This window comes from Scyliorhinus torazame, chromosome 6 (genome assembly GCF_047496885.1).
Source record: "Scyliorhinus torazame isolate Kashiwa2021f chromosome 6, sScyTor2.1, whole genome shotgun sequence".
Taxonomy (NCBI): domain Eukaryota; kingdom Metazoa; phylum Chordata; class Chondrichthyes; order Carcharhiniformes; family Scyliorhinidae; genus Scyliorhinus; species Scyliorhinus torazame.
Genome location: NC_092712.1, coordinates 303,062,944 through 303,085,734, shown reverse-complemented (window position 1 = coordinate 303,085,734; position 22,791 = coordinate 303,062,944). Strand labels below are relative to the sequence as shown.

Sequence of the window (22,791 nt, the reverse complement as noted above, 5' to 3'; positions counted from 1 at the left end):
CTAGAAATAAGTAACAAAGCCTTGGCAAGAATCAACCGGTTGGATTCTCCGTTTCAGAGACTAAGTGCTGACGATGGGACTGAAACTCGTGCGTTCTACGGCCCTGAAAGCAGCGCCGGTCCCGGAGCAATTCAGGAAATCCTAATGGGCTAGCATAGCACCACGTGGAACTAGTGCAATTCCAACGAGCGCTGATGTGTAATTCGCTGGGGTCAGGATTGGCACCCGAGAGTGTGACAAGCAGGAGCTGCATATGGGCACTCCACTCCTCACATACCCTCACCCCAGCCAAGAAGATGGCACTGGTTGCACTGGCGCACACCCATTCTGTTGATGGGCCGGCTGGAGCCAGAGAGTACCTAGGGGGGTGGCCTGGGGAGGCACCCATTTGACTTGTGGCGCTAAGTTCACAGTGGGCAGTCAGCAGTGTGCGCAGTCACGGCAATGGCGGTCCATGTCTGTCAACCCCGACCCCAAGACCCACCTCCTGACCGATCCCCCTGCTACCCACTGGCCCTGGCAGAAGCCTCCCGTCGGCACACTACAGCGATGTTGGGCACTTTGTGTACCCCCCTCTCTCCCCCCTCAGCAGCCACGGCGCCTGTTTCCTGATTTAAAATACCACAAGTGAACCTCGCCGTCGGAAATTCAGAGGTGGAGCGTCGCGGGGAGCCTGGAAATTGCCGGATTTAGGGGCAGCGCGGTGGCGCAATGGGTTAGCCCTGCAGCTTCACGGCGCCGAGGTCCCAGGTTCGATTCCGGCTCTGGGTCACTGTCCGTGTGGAGTTTGCACATTATCCCCTTGTTTGCGTGGATTTTGCCCCCACAACCCAAAGATGTGCTGGCTGGGTGGATTGGCCACACTAAATTACCCCTTAAATGAATTGGGTACTTTAAATTTATTTTAAAAAAGAAATTGCCGGATTGGGCACGTTAATGATATGCCAACGGAGTTTACTGTACAATATGCATGCCCATGCTAGCATGTTGCCTGGAACACATTCATACCACTGTTGAGGCACTGGAGCATGGCATTCCATCAGACCATAGCACCATTCTCTTTTTCTAGTTTCCTGAAACTAAAGCCACCAAAAAAATAACCATTTCATGTCAACTTTATAAAATAATCCATTCAAAATTGAACTAATCCTCCTTGTGCATTCCCTTAGCGCCTGTATTGTAGGGGCTTTTGTTTGTCCACGTCTCCCAAGCAGTACTACCCCAGTGTCTACAACAGAGCTGGTAGAATGCTGCTGACTTTCAATACGTGCAGGTGGCCTTGTTGGAGGCTCTTGAGCAACTCTGGGCCTGGGCCTAGTTTTGGAACGCACCCACTCAATGTGGATGGCAGTTTGGACTGGCTGACTGACAATCAACAGCAAGGGCACTCGCGGCTGGGATAGGAGCATGAGTGCTGTCATCCTGAGAAACGACAGCCGGGTCAGGATTCACGGAACAAGAACAGCGCCCCGGCAGCTCTGCTGATCTCCTCGAGCACGGATTGCTGTTGTGAGGGATCGCAAATCCCTTTGAGCACTGATACCCAGCGTCCTAATGGTGGCTGTCTGTCCGAACCCCACGTGTGGCTTGCAGGTTGACGAGCTGAGATTCCATGACCTAAGCCTGAACAGCACTCGGACAAGTGGGTGGCTTCTCCCTGGAAGCTGAGGCACTGACCTTGAATCGTGGCCAGACCCGGCAGTGCTCTCACGGAAGCTGGTCATCTTCTGCGCTGGAAACGCTGAACGACAAGATCAACATAAAACCCTGTGCCAAGTTGGAGCTGGACTCTATGCGTCTGACAGTGACCATAGACTTTGCGGCAGGTCAGCCAATGCATTAAGCATGACTGTGTAGCTGGTCATCCGGAATTATTCCATGTGCCGCCACAGCAAAGTCCTTACTTGTGTCTTCTGCAACGGAACTCGTGTCTGACCTTACCCTCTGGGCAGTTGGCACCCTCACAATCCTTTCGTCCCCGTCCCCCCATCCTCCGCTTGCAGCCCACACATGTCCAGTGCTCACCAATTGCCAGTCCCACCTCTGCGCTACCGTCTAAAGTATGCACAGTGCCTGAGCCATTGGCTGCAAGTGTCAGATTGCGTGTCTGTTCGTCATCAGTCTCGTCATACAGGCTTCCGGCCTCCCACACGGCCGCCCGGCCTGGCGGCAGTTCTTCAACCTTTATACCTTCACACTCTCAAGACCAGTGTTGCAGTGATGGAAGGAAAGCAAAAAGTGCCCGGTTACACTGTCTGCAGTTTCCAATCAGAACGGACTGTGACAAGTTGAATAAAGCAGGAACGTACCGTCTTTCTCAGTTGTTTATGAGATGGCTGTTCCACTGATTTGCCGCACCAGCTCTGGCTCCCCACTAGTTAGCTGTCGCTACCGCCTACTATAAGCCACTGTGACCTACAAGAGAGAGGGAGGTGTGTCGGTGAATAAGGTGCAATGTGGCTGGATGGTGTGCCCACCACAGCTGAATAGCTGGTAGTGAGATGTGTTCGCGCTGCTGGCATCATTGCTAAGTGTATGAAAGTGAGGGCAGCCGATGAAGTGAGTTTGTATGTTGCGCTTCATTGAGATCGTTGATAGACAAGTGGAGGGGCTGTGGTGAATGGCGCAGTGTGTGTGGTTGGTGATGCAGTTGGTAGGGTAGAGCATTTGTAGATGCATTCATTGACTTTGACCACTCGTGGTAGGCCATTAAACCTCTTTTTGCACTGCGTCCAGGTTCTAGGGGCTAGGCTGCTGACACTGACTTTCAAAAGGTAGCTGCTCCCGCTACCTTCCTAGCACTTGTTTGGAGGGGCTCCAATTCATGCAATCCCTGCAGTGCAGAAATAAGCCATGTGGGCCATTGAGTCTGCACCTACGCTCTGAAAGAGCACCCAACCTAGGCCCACTCCCCCATCCTATCCCCATAACCCTGTAATCCCACCTAACCGTTGGTCACTAAGGGGCAAATTAGCGTGGCCAACCCACCTAACCTGCACGTCTTTGGACTTTTGGAAGGAAACCGGATGCAGACACGGGGAGAATGTGCAAACTCCACACAGACAGTCACCCGAGGTTGGAATTGAACCCAGGTCCCTGGCGTTGTGAGGCTGCAGTGCTAACCACTGTGCCACGTTACCACTGTGCCAGTGTGCTGCCCTTGTTGCATCTTCTTTCCTCCTGTGCATCTCCGACATCAAGGCATCCAGCCATCTCTGAATCTTTGTACCCGCTCTATACCATTTCTATATGTTCTTGTTGATTCAACTCTTCGGTCAGCAGTTCCAGCCCAAGCTGCAGCTGAACAGCATCTGACTTTTACGAGGGCGCAGTCCGGCTTTAAGTACTGCAGGCTAGCTTTGAGTGTTTCTGGTCTTGCTCGCACTTGGGGCCACCTTGTTGGGGTGAGCAGCCACTGAAAAGCGTGTCCAGCACTGGGCTGCACATCATAATCATTATACTTAGCAGGTAGCACAAAGTATGCAAACTGAATAAATACGGGTTTATCGCATTTTCCTGTGTCCCATTACAGCAACTGTTCAATTTAGCTCCCCCCACCTAAAACAGGCTGGAGGAGATTTCAATATGTAAATTGGGTTAGTTGCTCATTTTGAGACCTCATTTCCCATTTTCACACACTAATAGGCATGCCGTATATTATGCAGGCTAGGCCGGGTTTGCCTCCAAGGCTCTGCTGAAATGGGACAGATTTACTGGTCGCTGAAGCTAACACCCAGGGAGGACTTCAGTCCTTAGATTTCCCAAAGCAGCAGTGGTCCCTGCTCAATGACATCACGGGCCTCTGCTGCAGAGAAACCTCCGCGCCTTCGCCACCATGTCAGCACAGAGACCTGCTCGATCTTAGCGCTGATCATAAACTGGACTAGCTGCTGGAAAAACAACCGGGAGCTTGGGGGAGGGGAAAGAAAGAGAGAGAAAAGTGCAAGACTGGCTGAACAGAGTCTGGAGACACAGGGGACTGCAGCACAGGGCAGGAGGAAAGGGTGACAGCAGACTGGGGTCATAATTAAATGGAGACACCACTGGAGCCAGCAGATGGGGCATTGGAGGAAAGAGGAGACTTAGTCATGGAAGCTGGCGGAGAACACGAAACTGGGAATGGGCTCAGTGGCAGTTTGAGGGACTGGAGCCTCGGCGAAGAGGAAGACAAATGGTGCTCAGGGGAGATGGGGAAATGGAAATGAGGATTGGGATGAAGGCTTGGGGAGGAGGGAGACTGGGAATGTGGTTCGAGTTGATAATTTTAGGAAGATTAAGACTTTGGGAGGATTCAAAAGAGAAACAGAATGGGAGTGGGATGAGGACTCTGATGGAAACTGAAGAAGGAGGCTCACCTCTGAAGACAAGGAGCAGAGGAAGACTGAGGGTTGAGGAGGCAGACTTGGACGTGGGGATCTCAAGGAAGAGAGAGAGAGTGGGATAAGGGCTTTGGCAGAGTAAGAATGGGTATTTGAGGAGAGGGAAATGGGGGTCATCAGATGGGAGACAAGTACTGGGAATTAGGGCTTGGAAAGAGAGGAATACCGGAAATGGAGGCCTAGGGATAGAAGCTTGGAGAGCCTGCAATGGAATCATGGATGGGGCGTGTGGGAGGTAGGGGCATTGGAAATTAGGGAATAGGGATTTAGGAGATTAGGCTCAGATATGGGAGAGCAAGGGAATGGTCTGTGCATCAGGAGGTTGGGGCTCAGGTGAGGAGAGAGGAAATCTGAGGGTGGGGATATGGGATCTTGGGTTGAGAGACAGACTGGACAATGGAAGTCAAAAGGAAATCAGGGAAGAGTGAGGAATACAATGAAACGGTGTGCATTGTGTATGGCAGCCTTTCCAATAGAGCCAGGAACATCGACAGAAGCGCGGTGAGTGGTGTGTCACTGGGAGAGGAGTAGTCACTAAAGGAGTGAGTGAAACCAGGGGCTCTTAGTGTAGTTTTCTTTCCAATGGTGGATAAATGGGGAAGAAGAGGGCTCAGAACAGTAATTCTAACTAGAAGGAGAAAGGGCGAAGAAATGTTTTTGCACTGATGACTGTTAAAGCAAGAAGGCCAACACCCTAAGCAGCTATTGAGGTGGAGACTGTAACATCATTTAAAAGCGAATGGGATATGTGTTGGAAAAGAGGAAAAATGAAAAGGATTTGGAGATAATTGGCCAACAGGAGAAAGCGCTCGGCCACCGGCCTCCTCCTGCACTGTAATCTGTGAAAACTCTTTTACATATTGAGTCTGAGCCCAGCAAATACTTTAGAAATGCGTGTGTAGATAGTCTGGGTCACATTGTGATCAAAAAGGATGAGGTGCTGGGTGCCTTGAAAAACATAAAGTCCTGATGGGATGTACCCCAGAATATTGAGGGAGGAAATTGCTGGGGCCTTGACAGAAATCTTTGTATCCTCACTGGCTACAGGTGAGGCCCCAGAGGGCAGGAGAATAGCCAATATTGTTCCTTTGATTAAGAAGGGTAGCAAGGATAATCCAGGAAATTACATGCCAGTGAGCCTGACGACAGCTGTAGGGAAATTATTAGAGAGGATTCTTCTCGACAGGATTTACTCCCATTTGGAAGCAAGTGGATGTATTAGCGAAAGGCAACATGGTTTTGTGAAGGGGAGTTTGTGTCTCATTAACTTGACAGGTTTTTCGAGGAAGTGACAAAGATGATTGATGAAGGTAGGGCAGTGGATGGTGTCTACATGGTTTTCAGTAAGGCATTTGGCAAGTTCCTCATGGCATCCGGGACGGAAGGTGAAGGCACACGGCATCAGAGGTGAGCTGGCAAGATGGATATAGAACTGGTTCAGTCATAAAAGACAGAGGGTAGCTGTGGAAGGGTGCTTTTATGATTTGAGGGTTGTGACTAGTGGTGTTCCTCAGAGATCAGTGCTGGGACCTTTCTGTTGCAGTATATATAAATGTTTTGGAGGAAAATATAACTGGTCTAATTAGTAAGTTTGCGGATGACACAAAGATTGATGGAATTGCAGATGGCGATGAGGACTGTCAGAGGATACAGCAGGATTTAGATTGGTTGGAGACTTGGGTGGAGAGATGGCAGATGGAGTTTAATCCGGACAAATGTGAGGTAATGCATTTTGGAAAGTCCAATACAGGTGGGAAATACACAGTAAATGGCAGAACCTTTAAGAATATTGACAGACAGAGGGATCTTTGTGTACAGGTCCACAGGTCACTGAAAGTGGCAACACAGGTGGAGAAGGTAGTCAAGAAGGCTTGTCTTCATTGGCCGGGGCATTGAGTATAAGAATTGGCAAGTCATGTTGCAGCTGTATAGAACCTTAGTTAGGCCACACTTGGAATATAGTCTTCAATTCTGGTCTCCACACTACCAGAAGGATGTGGAGGCTTTGGAGAGGGTACAGAAGAGGTTTACCAGCATGTTTACTTGTATGGAGGACATTAGCTATGAGGAGAGGTTGGATAAACTTGGTTTGTTCTCACTGGAATGACAGAGGTTGAAGTAGACGACCTGATAGGAGTCAACAAAATTATGAGGGGCATAGACAGAGTGGATAGTCAGAAGCTTTTTCCCAGGGTAGAAAAGTCAAATTACTAGGGGACATAAATTTAAGGTGTGAGGGGCAAAGTTTAGAGGTGATGTGCGAGTGAGGTTTTTTACACAGAGGGTAGTGGGTGCCTGGAACTCGCTGCCGGAGGAGGTGGTGGAAGCAGGGACGATAGTGACGTTTAAGGGGCATCTTTGACAAATACATGAATTGGATGGGAATAGAGGGATACGGACCCGGCAGCATGGACGGCGCAGGCTTGGAGGGCCGAAGAGCCTGTTCCTGTGCTGTACTTTTCTTTGTTCTTTGTTGGTACTGAGTTTAGCAGGATGTGTTCTGTGAGAAGTGCCTCAAACACCGAGGCTCTTTCCCTTTTTATGACTTCCCAGTTCGGTTCAGGTTGGTTGTGCCAATCGGTTTTTCACGTGTGACATCCAAGGGCAATAAGCTCTGACCGTGGCTCTCAGGCAGGGAGAGTGATGAGGTCCAGTAAAAGTGGCATCAGGGGAGCCTGATTTCACAGTGGAATTCTGGAAGTAGTTTCAGAACAAATATCAGTGGGTTATATGATGACTACTTGCTATGGTTAGGATATTGAGGGCTAAGCAGATACACATAGACTAACCGTGAGTTATTGTATAACAGTTGGTTATGAGGGAAATCTCTGCGTTTTACCAGCGTTGCTATCCCACATGCAAATTCTTCTCCTCCCCTGACATTGGTTGCCCTCTGGCCCATCCTTGATTTATCTTTAGCTGCTCCCTGTTGAAACTTCTCACACAACAGCTACTGGGATTTGATTTATTATTGTCACGTGTATTAGTATACAGCAAAAAGTATTGTTTCCTGCATGCTGTACAAACAATGCATACCGTACATAGGGAAGGAAGGAGAGACTGCAGAATATAATGTTACAGTTATAGCAAGGTGTAGAGAAAAGATCAACTTAATACGAGGTAGGTCCATTCAAAAGTCTGAAGGCAGTAGGGAAGAAGCTGTTCTTGGGTCGGTTGGTACATGACCTCAAACTTTGGTATCTTTTTCCTGATGGAAGAAGGTGGAAGAGAGTATGTCCGGGGTGGGTGGGGTCCTTAATTATGCTGGTTGCCTTTCCGAGGCAGCGGGAATTATAGATAGAGTCAATGGATAGGAGGCTGGTTTGCGTGATGGACTGGGCTACATTCACGACCTTTTGTAGTTTCCTGCGGTCTTGGGCAGAGCAGTCTCCATACCAAGCTGTGATACAACCAGAAAGAATGCTTTCCATGGTGCATCTGTAGAAGTTGGTGAGGGTCGTAGCTGACATGCCAAATTTCCTCAGTCTTCTGAGAAAGTAGCGTCGATGGTGGCCTTTCTTAACTATAGTGTTTGCATGGGGGGACCAGGACAGCTGTTGGTGATCTGTACACCCAAAAACTTGAAGCTCTCGACCTTTTCTACTTCGTTCCCATTGATGTAGTCGATGACAATCTTCTTCGTTTTATGACATTGAGGGAGAGATTATTGTCGTTGCACCAGTTCACCAGGTTCTCTATCTCATTCCTGCACTCTGTCTCGTCATTATTTGGAATTCGACCCACTTCGGTGGTGTCATCAGCAAATTTGAAAATCGAGTTGGAGGGGAATTTGCCCATAGTCGTAGGTGTATAAGGAGTATAGTATGGGGCTGAGGACACAGCCTTGTGGGGCACCGGTGTTGAGGATGATCGTGGAGGAGGTGTTGTTGTCTATCTTTACTGATTGTGGCCTGTGGGTTAGAAAGTGCAGGATCGAATCTCAGAGGGAGGAGCCGAGGCCAAGGCCACGGAGATTGGTGATGAATTTCGTAGGAATGATGGAGTTGAAGGCTGAGCTGTAGTCGATAAATAGGAGTCTGACATAGGTGTCTTTGTTATCTAGGTGTTCCAGGGTGGAGTGCAGTGCCATGGAGATGGCGTCTGCTGTGGGCCTGTTGCAACGGTAGGCGAACTGTAGTGGATCAAGGCAATCCGGGAGGCTGGAGTTGATTCGTGCCATGACTAACCTTTCGAAGCACTTCACGATGATGGATGTCAGAGCCACTGGACGATAGTCATTAAGGCACGCTGCTTGACTTTTTTGGTACAGGGATGATGGTCTTCTTGAAGCAGATAGGACCTTAGATTGTTGTAAATGTGCTACAGCCAACTATGTACTCAACTGCAGTCACTCCCAAACTTCATTTAGTAAATGCAGCAGCCTATTCAGATGTCACATGATCAAACATCACATGGTCAACCCTCCAGGAATACCTCCAGCCAGAGTCGGGAACTCCATGCTTGGCCCAGTTGTCCCAGGCAACAAAAGGCCAGACTGCTACGTGCTGGGCGGGAAAACGTATGTTTCCTTGGAAGATTTCTGTGGGCCTGTCAATGGCTGTTGAGTAGGTCCCGAAGGAGGAGACGTCCCAGGAGGATTGTAAGTAGGGGGTAGCAGCTAGAGTTCCACAGCACTGCTGCAGAGACAGGAGGAGCACTCCAGCTCCCCCTAGCTGGACGTTAAGGTATGCATGGAATGTACCTGTTCTTCAAAGGCTTCCGTTGGTCCCTTTTAAGGAGCGCCCGCTGTTGGACTCTGAGAATCAGTTAGAGCTTGTGTGGGGCAAGCTCTACGTCACGTTGACCAAGTTGGGAAAAGAAACCTAAATTTGACATATTATTAGGGTCCTTGAATATGCAAGTATCTAATATAGGCTGATTACAGGCCCTACCACTCCTGAATCAACCAGCATTGGATGCATTTTCAATGCAGTTTGCAGGGTGTCATTTTTAAACTTGGACTTTGGTGCCTCAGTTCTTCGTCAGAAAATGAAGGCAACGAGGTCCAATGTCACCTCTGCCCCCATTTCTTTGATCTGCCATTTCTGCATGCATGGTTGAACATTAAACTTTTAATTTTAATGCTAACTTTTTGGTTTACTCATACAGTGTAATGGCTAGGATTAACTATTGGCATGACAGCACTGTGGAATAATATTAAAGAGTGAATCTTATCCTTAATACCCCATTTAAAATTTATATATTTCAGACCAAGATTCTGTTTCTCTGATTTTTGAGAGTGCATAGCAACAAATTTTAATTGCTTTAATAAACTGGCTGGGAGAATTGATAAATCTAACAGTATAAGGAGCCAGAATTAACGTGCCAGTTGAGATGGTGAGATACTTAATCTACTTTGGGTTAATAGTTAGTGGCATAGAAAAACAAAAGTCCTTTCTCCTGTTTTTAGCCTCTTAATTGGTCCCATTACATCCTTGCACTATCTGGTGACCATACTGGGGTTCTATAAGACCATAAGACATAGGAGCGGAAGTAAGGCCATTCGGCCCATTGAGTCCACTCCACCATTCAATCATGGCTGATTTCAACTCCATTTACCCGCTCTCTCTCCATAGCCCTTAATTCCTCGAGAAATCAAGAATTTATCAACTTCTGTCTTAAAGACACTCAACGTCCCGGCCTCCACTGCCCTCTGTGGCAATGAATTCCACAGACCCACCACTCTCTGGCTGAAGAAATTTCTCCTCATCTCTGTTCTAAAGTGACTCCCTTTTATTCTAAGGCTGTGCCCCCGGGTCCTAGTCTCCCCTGCTAATGGAAACAACTTCCCTACATCCACCCTATCTAAGCCATTCATTATCTTGTAAGTTTGATGTATCAACTTCCATATCTTACGGTCACGGTTTCCAAAATTGGAGCTCTTTTTAAAATCAGAATGTAAGATTGGGCCGCACGATAGTATAGTGGTTAGCACAGTTGCTTCACAGCTCCAGGGTCCCAGGTTCGATTCCTGGCTTTGGTCACTGTCTGTGCGGAGTCTGCACGTTCTCCCCGTGTCTGTGTGGGTTTCCTCCGGGTGCTCCGGTTTCCTCCCACAGTCTAAAGATGTGCAGGTTAGGTGGATTGACCATGCTGAATTGCCCTTAAGTTAGGTTGGGTTATGGGGATGGGGTGGAGGTGTGGGCTTAAGTAGGGTGCTCTTGCGGGGCCGCAGAAGGAAGGAGGTCCTCCTTCAGAGAGGATGGCCCGACGATCGGTGGGCACCGATCACGGGCCACCCCACATTACAGGTGAAGCCCGGTGCAGGATCCCCCCTCTCCCCCCCACAGGCCGCCCCCCCAGCGTTCACGCACCGCCCACGACTGCAGCGACCAGGTGTGGACGGCGCCGGGGGGAACCCGCTGTTTTGGCCTGGCCGCTCTGCCCATCCGGGCCTCAGAATAGCGGGGGTGCCGGAGAATCGCCATTTTCGGTGTCTCCGGCGATTCTCCGGCCTGCGGCCCGCGAAACTCGACCGGGCCGTTCCCGCCGCTTGGGAGAATCGCGGGAGGGCGTCGGACCGGCGTCCCCGGAAATTTTGGCGGCTCAGGCGATTCTCCCAACCGGCGTGGGAGTGGAGAATCGCGCCCCAGGTGTCTGCAAGGCATTTAGACAGATCCAGCAGTCAGTTAATTTGTTGAGGTACTGAACCTTTCCTTTAGGTGCCAATCAAAAATAATGCATGGTTACAGCCCTAACCAATATGTAACGTCTTGATTAGGTGAGAACAGCATGAGACATCTGCTGCTTTATTGAGAGCTCTTTGGCCTGAATTAAACACTGAATGCTTCTCTCAGTATTTTCAGTATTGCTCGGTACTGAATCGTCGGGACTCTTCTTGGTTGAAATATGAATTGTGTCACTCGAATACATCAACAGATCTGTGAAACACATGTTTCATTCAAAAAATCTTTCAAATTGTTGAACAGCGCAGGAAAAACACTTTAATGAGCATATTTTAACTGCCCACATATAAAATCTATCCAAAATCTTTTCTGCACTTTTAAGGGGGAGTTTGAACTCTCAGGTGGTTGGTCTGGCTGCCCAGGTGAGCCTGTGAAAGGCTAAGTCCATTTTAACAGCTGGGCTTTGGGAAATGGGCGTTCAGAGGCAGATCACCGGGTTTCAGCTGGTAAGTATCAGGCAGTCCAGAGGTTATCCAGTTGCCACTTAGTTAAACCGTCATGAGGTGATGGCGAGGGGGACATTTCCGGAGGGTTTTATGAATGCAGAAGGGCTGAAGAGACCCAACATATCCTTGGGGGGGGGGGGGAGCTGAGAAGCAGTCCTGCTTCTCAAAGCCCCAGGTAAATATTTTTTATACTTAAAAAATAAAGCCTCCACTCGCCTGCCAGACATTACTGAGCGGAGTGTCTGTGGTCCATCCAGAAAACTATTAAAAAAGCTTTGAGTCCTAAACTATATATGTAACCTTAACCTTCGGGAGAGTCGCTTAACCATTAAAGAAAACTGCGGAGTTAAAATGACCATGCTGCTTGCATTTGAACCACCTAATCGGCTTAGTTTCCACTGGACAGAAGAAGTTAAGATTCCACTTTAGTTTCATGCATCTTATATATATATCTTTTTTAGAACATACAGTGCAGAAGGAGGCCATTCAGCCCATCGAGTCTGCAGCAATCCACTTAAGCCCTCACTTTCACCCTATCCCAATAACCCGTCCTATATTTTTTGGACACTAAGGGCAATTTATCAAGGCCAATCCACCTAACCTGCACATCTTTGGCTGTGGGAGGAAACCGGAGCACCCGGAGGAAACCCACACAGACACGGGGAGAACATGCAGAATCCGCACAGACAGTGACCCAGCGGGGAATCGAACCTGGGACCCTGGCACTGTGAAGCCACAATGCTAACCACTGTGCTACCGTGTTGCCCATTTTATGTGCAAATAAAACGGACTGCAAGCTTTGGCCTGAATGCACTGATCTGAAAGTGTGACACCTCAGATTAGAATGTAATGGACACCACTTTTAATTTGTACTATAGTAAAATATATAGGCAGGCACAAGGTTTTATTCACTGGAGTCTTCTAATGGAGTTGGAACAAAGTCCAAACAGTTAACAGTCTTGATTGAAACTTGTGTTTCACAAACCTCATTATTCTGATTGGTGCTGTTGTCATTCTCATTAATTCCTTTAATGAGTTGCTGTGAAAATGAAAGCCTAATGTTTTGTTTGGAAATGGTGAAGAGTATGTTGTTTCAGTACGGTGATAACATGCACAGAAGATATTTCTTCCTTTATTCAATACAAGTACATTTTTTATTAGTATTCTTGTCGAAAAGCAAATCTGATCATTTGTATGATAATGCCACATACAACAATTTCTATCTTAAAATTTACCGCAATACCTCAAAAGACATTGAGTGGCTGTGAAGTGCTTTGAGATGTGATGAATGTAGAAATTGTTATATATTATATTTCATATTTGTGGATGTAATGTTATTAAAAACCCTGGTTTAATATACATACAGGCAGTATGTCTGCTAAAGCTGTAATCAAAGAATCATAAAAGGTGAGGAAATGATTGATTCCAACCACTTACTTGGTTACGGATAAAGGGCTAATGGAATCTTGTTTTGATTGCTGGAGATTCCCAGCAGTGTAGATGATTTATAAGGGAGTGGCGTTTAACCCTAGATCAGCAAGTCATGGAACTCAGTTGGATACAAATGATGTAATTAATGGGAGGAGCCAGGTATGTCTGTTGTTTTGCAGTCTGGTATAGGATTTTACGTTTAACAGCAGATTTTCCAAATGTTGTTAGGTGGAGCAGTTAGCCATAGGATTTGAGTCTGACAAGTCAGAAGTGTACTGGATCTGCTCTTGAGAGATTCTCTCTCTAAATGTATCCACATAGAAGACTGCAAGCAAACCTGTTGTGTTAACTTTATTTATAAGTGGCATTTGAACTGTGTTGGGTTGCTTCATTGGAATTAGTAGCAGGTGTAGATAGTAAGTAAACATTTTTCTTTTTATTTAATAACTGTTAAATTGATAATTGTAAAGCTATTTATTTGATGTTAATGTGGTTAATTGTGTGTTTAAAAGAAGTTTGTTTTAACATAAAAGATACCTATTGGTAGAGATACCTATAAAAGATACCTATTGGTCAGAGTCACCACTCCTGTGGTAAAGTATCCTTTCCTCAGTTTTACAGATTGAAAAATTGTACGGTATCCTAACAAAAGCCTTTCGAGACCATCGAACATCCCAAAGTACTTTGCAGCCAATGGAGCACTTTTTGAAGCGTATTCACTGTTGTAACATGGGAAACGTGGCAGCCAATTTCCGCACAGCCAGCTCCCACAAACAGCAATGCAATAATGAGCAGAAGATCTGATTTTGTGATGTTGATTGAGGGATAAAGATTGCCCAGGGGTACCACCCCACCCCACTTTTCTTCTAAATAGTGCCATAGGATATTTTACATTCACCAGAGTGTACATCCGGGGTCTCAGTTTAAGATCTCATTGGGAAGATGACACCTTTGACAGTGCAGAGCTCCCTCAGTACTGCACTGGAGTCTCAGCCTGGATTGTTGGAGTGGGACTGGACTTCTCATTGCCAGTAGGCTCAAATGTCAGCTTTACCCAATGGTATGACCCTTATTGATGAGTTAGAATGCTCTGTGTTTAACACCCACTGCAGAATTTGAGTTCATAACGTAAAGCAACACTTTAGTGCTGTACTGAAGGAGTGCTGTATTGTCGAAGGTGTCCTCTTTCATTATGTGTTAATCGAATATATTGTCTGTCAGTTCAGACAAACAGAAAAGATGCCATGACACTGTTTGGGGGAAGACCAGGAAGTTCTTCAGTTCAGTGTCCGAACTAGCATTCATCACGTAACAAAGATCACCACAACAGATTAACTGACCGTGCCTCTCATTGTTGCTTGAGGGACCTTGTTGTGCTCAGATTAGCTGCTCCGTGACTGGAATTCATAAGTAATCATCAGCTGGGAAACACCTTAGGATGTCCTGACAATGTAAGCGGCTCTGTATACATGTGGGTTCTTTCCGAAGTCAAATGAACTGGGGCAGAATCCGGCACCCTAGACATTGCCTGGGAACCAATGCTAGTGGCACTGAATTGCCATTCTTGTGCAGAGGTACCTCAGCGATACCTAATGAAGGAAGGAACAGTGCTCACCTGGGGAAGGAGCAGTGCTCACCTGAGGAAGGAGCAGTGCTCCGAAAGCTAGTGTTGGAAACAAACCTGTTGGACTTTAACCTGGTGTTGTAAGACTTCTTACTGTGCATACCTAATGAAGCTAGTGAGAGTGTTGCACTAACAACAACATGAGAAATAGGAGCAGGAGTCGACCAATCAGCCCTTCCAGCCCATTCTACCATCCAATAAGATCATTGCCAGTCTTGCACCCCAACACCATTTTCCTGCATTGTTCCCGTATCCTTGATGTTTTTTAATATGTAGAAATCTATCCATCTCTACCCTGACCACACCCAACGACCTGAACTTCCCTAGCCCTCTGGGAAAAAGAATTCCAGAGATTCCACTCACCGAATGATGATGGTGAGATTCATCGTTACCTCAGTCCTAAACATCTCGCCCTTTATTCTGAAAATGTGCCCCCCCGGCAACGGGGGGTGGGATGTTTTGATGATGCACAGGCACTAACTATGAAAATCTTTCATTCCCCCACCTCCCTCATTAATACCTCCTTACATGATCAGAAACTGTAGCCTGACTTTAACGAAATGCAGATATTACTGCCGAGTGACCACGTGCGCCTTTCTCTGTTTTGCAGGAGTACAAACACAAACTGGCCAAGGTGACGCAAGTGCGGAAAGAGCTCAAGTCCCACATCCAGAGCCTGCCTGACCTTTCCCAGCTCCCCAATGTGACAGGCGGCTTGGCCCCGCTGCCCTCGGCAGGGGATCTCTTCTCCACCGACTGATCCGTTGGATCCTTCTGCTTCAAACAGAGAGACTTTATTTGAAAGGGACAGGGAAGAAGGAGCGCACAGTTTTCAGAGCCACCCATATTGTTTTTTTCCTTTGTGTTTGGAAGGTCAGGAACTTATTTTGCTGTTGTGATATTTTTGTATGTCTGCAGGGTTGCGGTGCTAGCAGATGTGAATAAAATAAAAGGTATTTAAAAAGAGATCTACTGTTTGCACATTGAGAAGATGGGGCATTTGCCTGAAGACAGTTTGCGCTGTGCCAACTTTATTCGATGAGTGAGTGACTGCCAGAGAATCGTGTCTTGCAAAAAATGAATCTGAAAAATTGGTGTTGAATTTGAATCAGTGGGACCTGGTTGTTAGAGTGGACAGGCTGGTTAGCATGTATGTACCTTGAAAGCATTATAGCTAGGAGGTTGCTGGTTGTTTTAAACAGCCACCACTGACAATAGCAGCTCATTTCATAGAAGCAGCAACCAAGTCTGTCCGAGAGGACACACCAAGCATCTGTAAAGCTCTATCAGTGAATTTTGATTCGCATTATGTCATTCAGCCAATTAATAGCCATTGACCACCGCCATCAAATATATAAAAACAAATTGACGTACAAAAAAAAGTTACAACTGGATACCACTGGTTGAGATCTGAGCCTGGTATGGGAGCTAATCAAATGCAGAGCAGCAACTTGGCCCTCTGTGACAGGCATGTACCATGGAGTGGACACAATGTAATGAACCCCCTTTAATGTTTGATATTGTAGATAAGTCTGCACTGCATGCTGCTTCCTGATTTAGTTGGAACTGGTGGGCCTGGCTGCAATAGTCGTACACTACTCGACAGCGGGACATTGACACCACAACAGGCGCTTATTGAACATCATGAGTTTCAGCTAGCAAAGTCAGGGCATTGTTTGAAGCCTTAATTTGCTCCTTTCCAATAGGTGGTTGGAAAAAACAACGTAATGAAGTTGCATTCTTCAAAGTTGCTTTTGTTTGCATTTTCTTTTTAAAATGTGATTACCATGTGAGAAAAAAGTATTTTTTAAAAAAGCACGTCTCGTGATGTTTAAATGCAATATTATGAATCCTGAAGTAGCATTGTCATGAATGTGCGTGGTATTAGCAGTTCGATTTTTCTGTTTTGTTTACTGAAAGGGTAATGACACTGGGCGGGAATACAAATGACTTTCAGTGTAAATTTCTTGGCCCAGGAAGATTAGTCAAAAACCTATCTTGCCACCTGCGAGAGAAGGCTTCAGTATTACTGGTCAGGTCGCAACCTCTTGTTGAGTTTCACAGCTGGAATGTACTTACTCAGAGTGCATACATGGCTGCTGTCAAATGGGGCGCAAGTGGAGGGTGAAATCAGTCCTAAGCATGAATATTGATGCCGAAATTCAAACTTTAAAAAGATAGTTCAGCACTAAAAGATGTACGCATCTCTCTGAGGCAAATACTTAAAATTGAGAGAGCATCTCCCACGCATACTTGGGCCTTGAAAATACACTGTAGAAAATGCACTGTAGCAAGTGGATGCATAACAGATTTGCAAAACCCCTCTGCCATTTTCTGGAGGCATTTAGCCACCTCTTTCAAATGGCTCAAAGTGCCACTTAAATAGTGAGAAGAGATTCAGGAAACATCATAATGGTCACTGTAACCCCACAGAGTAGTTTGTTGCCCTCTAAACTATCCCATGCAATTACTGATCGACCTGCAAGATATTTGTATATATATATGCACAATAGGGAAATATAGTCTTTCTAAATCCGGCAACTTTGTGTTATGAACATCTGTTACAGGTCCTGCAAAAATTGCGCCTTCGCCTTCTGTAAGCTGAACTGCTTTTGCATTTCTCAAAATATAATAGGTATTGTTGTGAAATGTAATTCTTCGAACTTTTGTAATCTGACCCTCGCCCTGATGGACTCATAAACAACCTGTGTGTGTGTTTAAATTTCAATCAAGAAATGTGCGAGTGAAGAAATCTCTAGCAGAAAAGGAGACGAAAACGGACAAAAGAATGTTTTTTCTTTGCGAACAAAAGATCAGCTCCCAGAAACAAGGTTGCTACAGTTCAAATGTCTTGTCCTGCCCAAGGCGGAGAAACCTGTAGATGTGACTGATGGGGTGGGCTAGCAGGTTGGTTTCAATGTTTCCAGTATTTTGTCTCTCACATTTTATTAAGATTTCTCTACTGGTGCATTTCCATACATTTCAAACTGTTCTGCAATGTATAATATTTATAGAATGGTAGAACTACAGATGATTTTATTTATAGTATTCTATGAATAAACTTTTAAAATAAAAGAGTATCTTACAAGGTAAACTTCCTAAAGGCCTAAGTCATTTTCTGGAATAGCTTCCTTTGTAGCGAGCACACATTGAAAGGAAATACACGCAACTGTTTATGATAATATTCTTTATTGTCACAAGTAGGCTTACATTAACACTGCAAATGAAGTTACTGTGAAAATCCCCCAGTCACCACACTCCGGCGCCTGTTCGGGTACACGGAGGGAGAATTCAGAATGTCCAATTCACCTAACAGCACGTCTTTCGGGACTTGTGGGAGGAAACCGGAGCGCCCGGAGGAAACCCACGCAGACACGGGGAGAACGTGCAGACTCAGCACAGACGGTGACCCAAGCCGGGAATCGAACCTGGGACCCTGGCGCTGTGAAGCAACAGTGCTAACCACTGTGCTACCGTGAAAACACATTTATTTGGAAAATTTCAATTTAAGACAATTAAACGGCTTAACGTGAAAACATTTGCACTCAGTAGTGAATATAGTGGCAATTATTTGTGCATTTGGTGTGAAATAGTTTGGTGGGGCTGGCCATGCACTTTTGATCCTATTTAAGTGTGCCTGTGGAATGCCTTATAGGAACTTGCGTGATTTAGGAGGCAAATTTGGCTGTGATTTCTTTTTGTATGGTGGGGCTTGAGGCTGTACGGCATTTAAGAGTGCATTTTCTTTCATTTACCCTCCCAAAATAGGCATAATTCAGATTGATCCCCTGAGTGATCAAGAAGTTGGCATATCCCAGGATTGAATATATTGACTGAAACCTTTTGGATCAGAGAATTTCAGTGATGTACAAACCTGTGAAAGATCGCTTCATCTCAATCCTAGATGGTTGACTCCTTACCTTGAGTCTGTGCCCCTTTGTTATAGATTCCCTTACCAGAAGAGATAGCTTCTCAGTATCTATCTTGTCAGAATCACCTCTGTTTCGCATCCCGTTCTGCTAAACTCCATAGTGTACAACCCCAATTTAATCAGCCTCGCACCTGTAGGACAACCTCTCATCCCAGAGACCAATCTAGTGAACCGTTGGTCCACGATCTACTAGGCAAATATATCCTTCCTTAAATTCGGAAACCAAAACTGTGCACAGTAAACCAAAGGCCTGTACAATTGTAGCATGACTTCCTTGTGTATTGTTAGACTCGAAAAAGTAGACAAGCATCAAGCACAGAAGGTTCTGTTCATAAGCTTTATTGAAGATAATTTGCCTTCCTAATGGTTTGTCGTACTTGCATGCTTTCTTTTCCTTGAGTACAGGAAGGCTTTTCGAAACACAATTAGAAGTTTCACACATTTTTTAAAAAGTTCTGTTTTTCTATTCTTATTCATAAAGTGAATAACCTCACACTTGCCTGCATTCTGCTCTATCTGCCATCTTGTTTCTCGATTACGTCATCTCTCTTTACCTCTTTATAGTCACTTTGTGTCCTCCTCGCAGCTTAGATTCCCACTTAGCCTTGCATCATTGGCAAATTTAGATACGTTATTCAGGGGGGGGGGAGGATTTGCCGATCTTGTTTTTGGGGAGTGGGATTGGCGGTAGGAACAGCAAATCCCACAGGAGTCCCACGACGCGGTTTATAAAGGCAGGGTTTCCATTCCGATTGTCTCCACCCCCCACCCCACCCCCACCAACTGACAGAATGAGAATCCCGATGTTGAATGTGGAGATCTCCATTTGAATGCATTTACATGTAATTATCAGGCCTTTCCACCTGATGGTTTCCCTCCCCCACTGGATTGTCCATTCACCCCACTGGATTGTCCATTCACGTCAGCGTGAGGACACACTGATGTCAATGACGACAGGATCCCTCCGACATGCACCTGGTGAGCAGCACCTGCCTGAGGTGCGCATGTGAGCACGTCCCCCAGTGGTGAAAGGGTTGAGCCCGGGTAGTAACCTGGCACTGCTCAGGCAATACTGCTCAGGCAGTGCCGGCGATCAATGTGGTTGGGGGGGGAGGGTGGGGGGGGGGGAGTTCCACAGTGAGGGGGTATCCTTGGTGCAGGGGGGGGAAGGCTCCATGGGCGGGCGGGGGGGGGGGGTGTTAAGTGGAGGAAGGGGGTGATTCCATTTATATTTTTTTAAAGGGCGCCCCCACCTTTCACGGATCAATTTGCTGTCAGTCCTGCCAGCGTGATGCCGCAGAACCTGCCCCGTAGCCTTTTCTTTCTATTCCTGTAAAAATACGGCTGCAGAAGCCGCACTTGGGGCTGGCGGCTTCCGCGCTGCCTTTCCCGCCCGCTGCACATTCTGCCTAAAAATGAGAAAATTCCACCTCCCTGTCTTTGTCTAAATTGTTAATATAGATTAAAGCCCTCGCGGGAAGGCCGCTAGGTCCTGACAATTTGTTGGCTTTTATTCCCTTCGTTTTCTCTAATACTTTTTCTCTTGTTGATATTAAATTCTTAACCCTGCGTTATTTCTGGAATATAATCTGTGTCTTGTAAGGACAGACACCGATACTTGTTTAATGTCTCTACCGTTTCTTCATTCCTCATGATAATTCCTCATGTCTCAGCCTCTCGGGGGGGGGAGCATATTTACTTTAGGTCCTCTCTCTTAAAATTATTTTAGAAGCTCTTCTAATCCATTATATATTCTAATATTTTCCCTTTTTATCAAATTTTGATCACCCTTTTCTGGTTTCCAAAGCTTTCCCAATCCCAATCAGGCACACTATTATTTTCTTTGCAATATTATAAGCATTTTTCTTTTGACATAATATCTGTAATTTCACCAATAAGTCTTTTTTTCTTGCTGAGTTTTTGTTTTTTTAATAGAATGTATTCTTGTTGAATATTTTGAACAATTTTGTTACATGTTCCTCACTTTATTTACCATCATGCCATTTAAAGTCTAATGACGCAGTCAACCTTAGCCAGATCTCGCCTCATACCGAGGTAAATGGATTGTTTAAGTTTACAGTTCATGGGCAGCACGGTGGTGCAGTGGGTTAGCCCTGCTGCCTCACGGCGCCAAGGTCCCAGGTTCGATCCCGGCTCTGGGTCACTGTCCATATGGAGTTTGCACATTCTCCCCTTGTTTGCGTGAGTTTCATCCCCACAACCACAAGATGTGCAGGATAGATCGATTGGCCACGCTAAATTGCCCCTCAATTGGAAAAAAATGAATTGGGTACTCAATATTTTTTTTTTTAAGTTTATGATTCATGTTTCAGACTCAAGAATGCTGCTGTTAGGAAAACAAAGGTAGTTTTAAGAGATTTATATTTGTATTGGTAATCATTATAAGTAGTTTTAAGTGAGTTTAATGTTTTTGTGCCTGGAAGGGTAAAACCTATCGTTAGATTCATGCTGGACAAAGGTGTTTGTATGTGTGGGGGTTGGTTACGTTCCAACGGCATTTCTCCTGTGCTTAGAGAGGGCTGTGGCATGAAGAATAAATAAAAGGCATAAGCGAGTGGGTGTTGCTTAGAAACTGGGTCTTGTAAAGTAGAGAAACTTTCAAGTTTTAGTTTTAGCTGAATTTGGGGGCAGTTGGAGGCAGGACTCTGAGCAGTGGACCTCTCTCAACTCTTGACAGGAGAAGCTGGACAGGACAAGGAAGTTTCAAAGATGCAGGATTCCTCAGGAGCAATATACAATCCAGATAACCAGGGAATTAGGACAGAAACAAGGTTTAACACACCAAAAGTTAAGAGAACAGAGACAAAGGTATTGTTCAGAAGAATTTAAGGAAGAGTAAACAAAGTGTTCTGAGTTAAAGAGACAATTGCAGTTACGGTGTTTAAAGTGGGACAGCAGACTTCAGAAGTAGGTGAAATTTTGATTTTATTTACATACAGTTTGGGAATTGAGAGTTAAAACAATTGTGAATAGTTTGTACAGCCAGCAAGACATGGAAATCCTAAGAGGGTTGGTGTAAACTCCTGGACTGTATTCGCTGTTAAAAGTGGAGCAGAAGTTTTGTTTAAAAGTGTAATTCAGAAAACCTGGTCTGGATTTCGGAATGCAAACCGCACTAAAGGAGAGCATTATTATAAGAGAAGATTTTAAAGTGTGTTCTTGGGAGTGGAATTTGGAAACTCTCACATGACAATCATCTGGGGGGGGGGATTCTGAGGATAAATCCACAGACACTAACTTGGGTTCAGAGCAGAGCTTGTTTATTTGACCACAGTCATCTTGTGTGTTTAAAAGAGACTTAGTGTGTTAATGAGGCCATTGTAGCTTAAGATATAGATTGTGTCAATCCTAAAACCTGTGTGTAACTCTTAATCTAAAGGGGAGTAAGGGAGCATTATATTATAATCCAATTTTATCATATTTTATAAATGTTTTTTTTCTTGTTGTTCAAACTAATTGACGATCCTGTGACTCTGTTCCTCCATGTTTTATGAAAAAAAGTTATGCTGCGGGATTCCCTGTCGGCGGGAACCTCCGCTTCACCGGCAGTGCGCCTACTCCTGCGGGTTTCCCGACAGCGTGGGGTGGCCACAATGGGAAACCCCATTGGCCAGCTGCCAGAACAAGGGATCCCGCTGCGGGCGGAGGCACGCTGCGTCGGGAAACGCGGCTGACAGGACGGAGAATCCCATCTATGGTCTTCTGAGCCAGGGTTCCACTCTGGGATCTACCTGTCCAGTTATAACCTCAACTGTGATCGTGGCACCGCTCTTAAGCTTAATACTGAGTTCAATTGCTCATGTGCATTGGAGATGCTGATCCCAGAAGCAATTAAATTATAAAAATGGAATTCCATGTCAAATTTAAAGTTCAAGCATCAATTTACCAGTGCCTAAGTTGTAAGTTGAAATCTCCCTGCCCCCTCGAGATGAGGAATGTCAGAAAGGGAACAAAATGAAGCCAACTTTAGGAGAGCCTGTTCTGAAAACTCTCCTCTTTAAAGGCAGCCCATTACTCTGTTACAGTTTTTCCTGCTAATTTTTTGTTCCAATTTACCTAGGTCAGATCTGATCTTGACTGAAATTGTTGCTCTTTCAAAAAAGCGTATTTGCTCTATGTTCCTTGTCCATTTCCATAGCTAACCTAAACCTTATGATATAATGATCACTGTTTCCTAAACATTTCCATGCTGATACATGACCCACTTGACCCACCTCATTTCCCATAACCACATCCACCAATGCCTCCTTCCTCATTGGGCAGGAGACATACT

The 22,791-nt window shown here is 45.7% G+C and overlaps 1 protein-coding gene across 1 annotated transcript in view; it reads left to right on the top strand.

Moving 5' to 3' along the window:
- The window catches only part of LOC140425543 (regulation of nuclear pre-mRNA domain-containing protein 1A-like), an 89,405-nt gene extending 71,745 nt beyond the window's left edge, over positions 1-17,660 (top strand). Inside the window, exon 7 of the mRNA XM_072509953.1 lies at positions 15,177-17,660. Coding sequence (XP_072366054.1) covers positions 15,177-15,326 — 150 coding nt within the window. The 3' untranslated portion in view covers positions 15,327-17,660. The remainder of the gene's footprint in view (positions 1-15,176) is intronic.
- Positions 17,661-22,791: the final 5,131 nt, after the last annotated feature.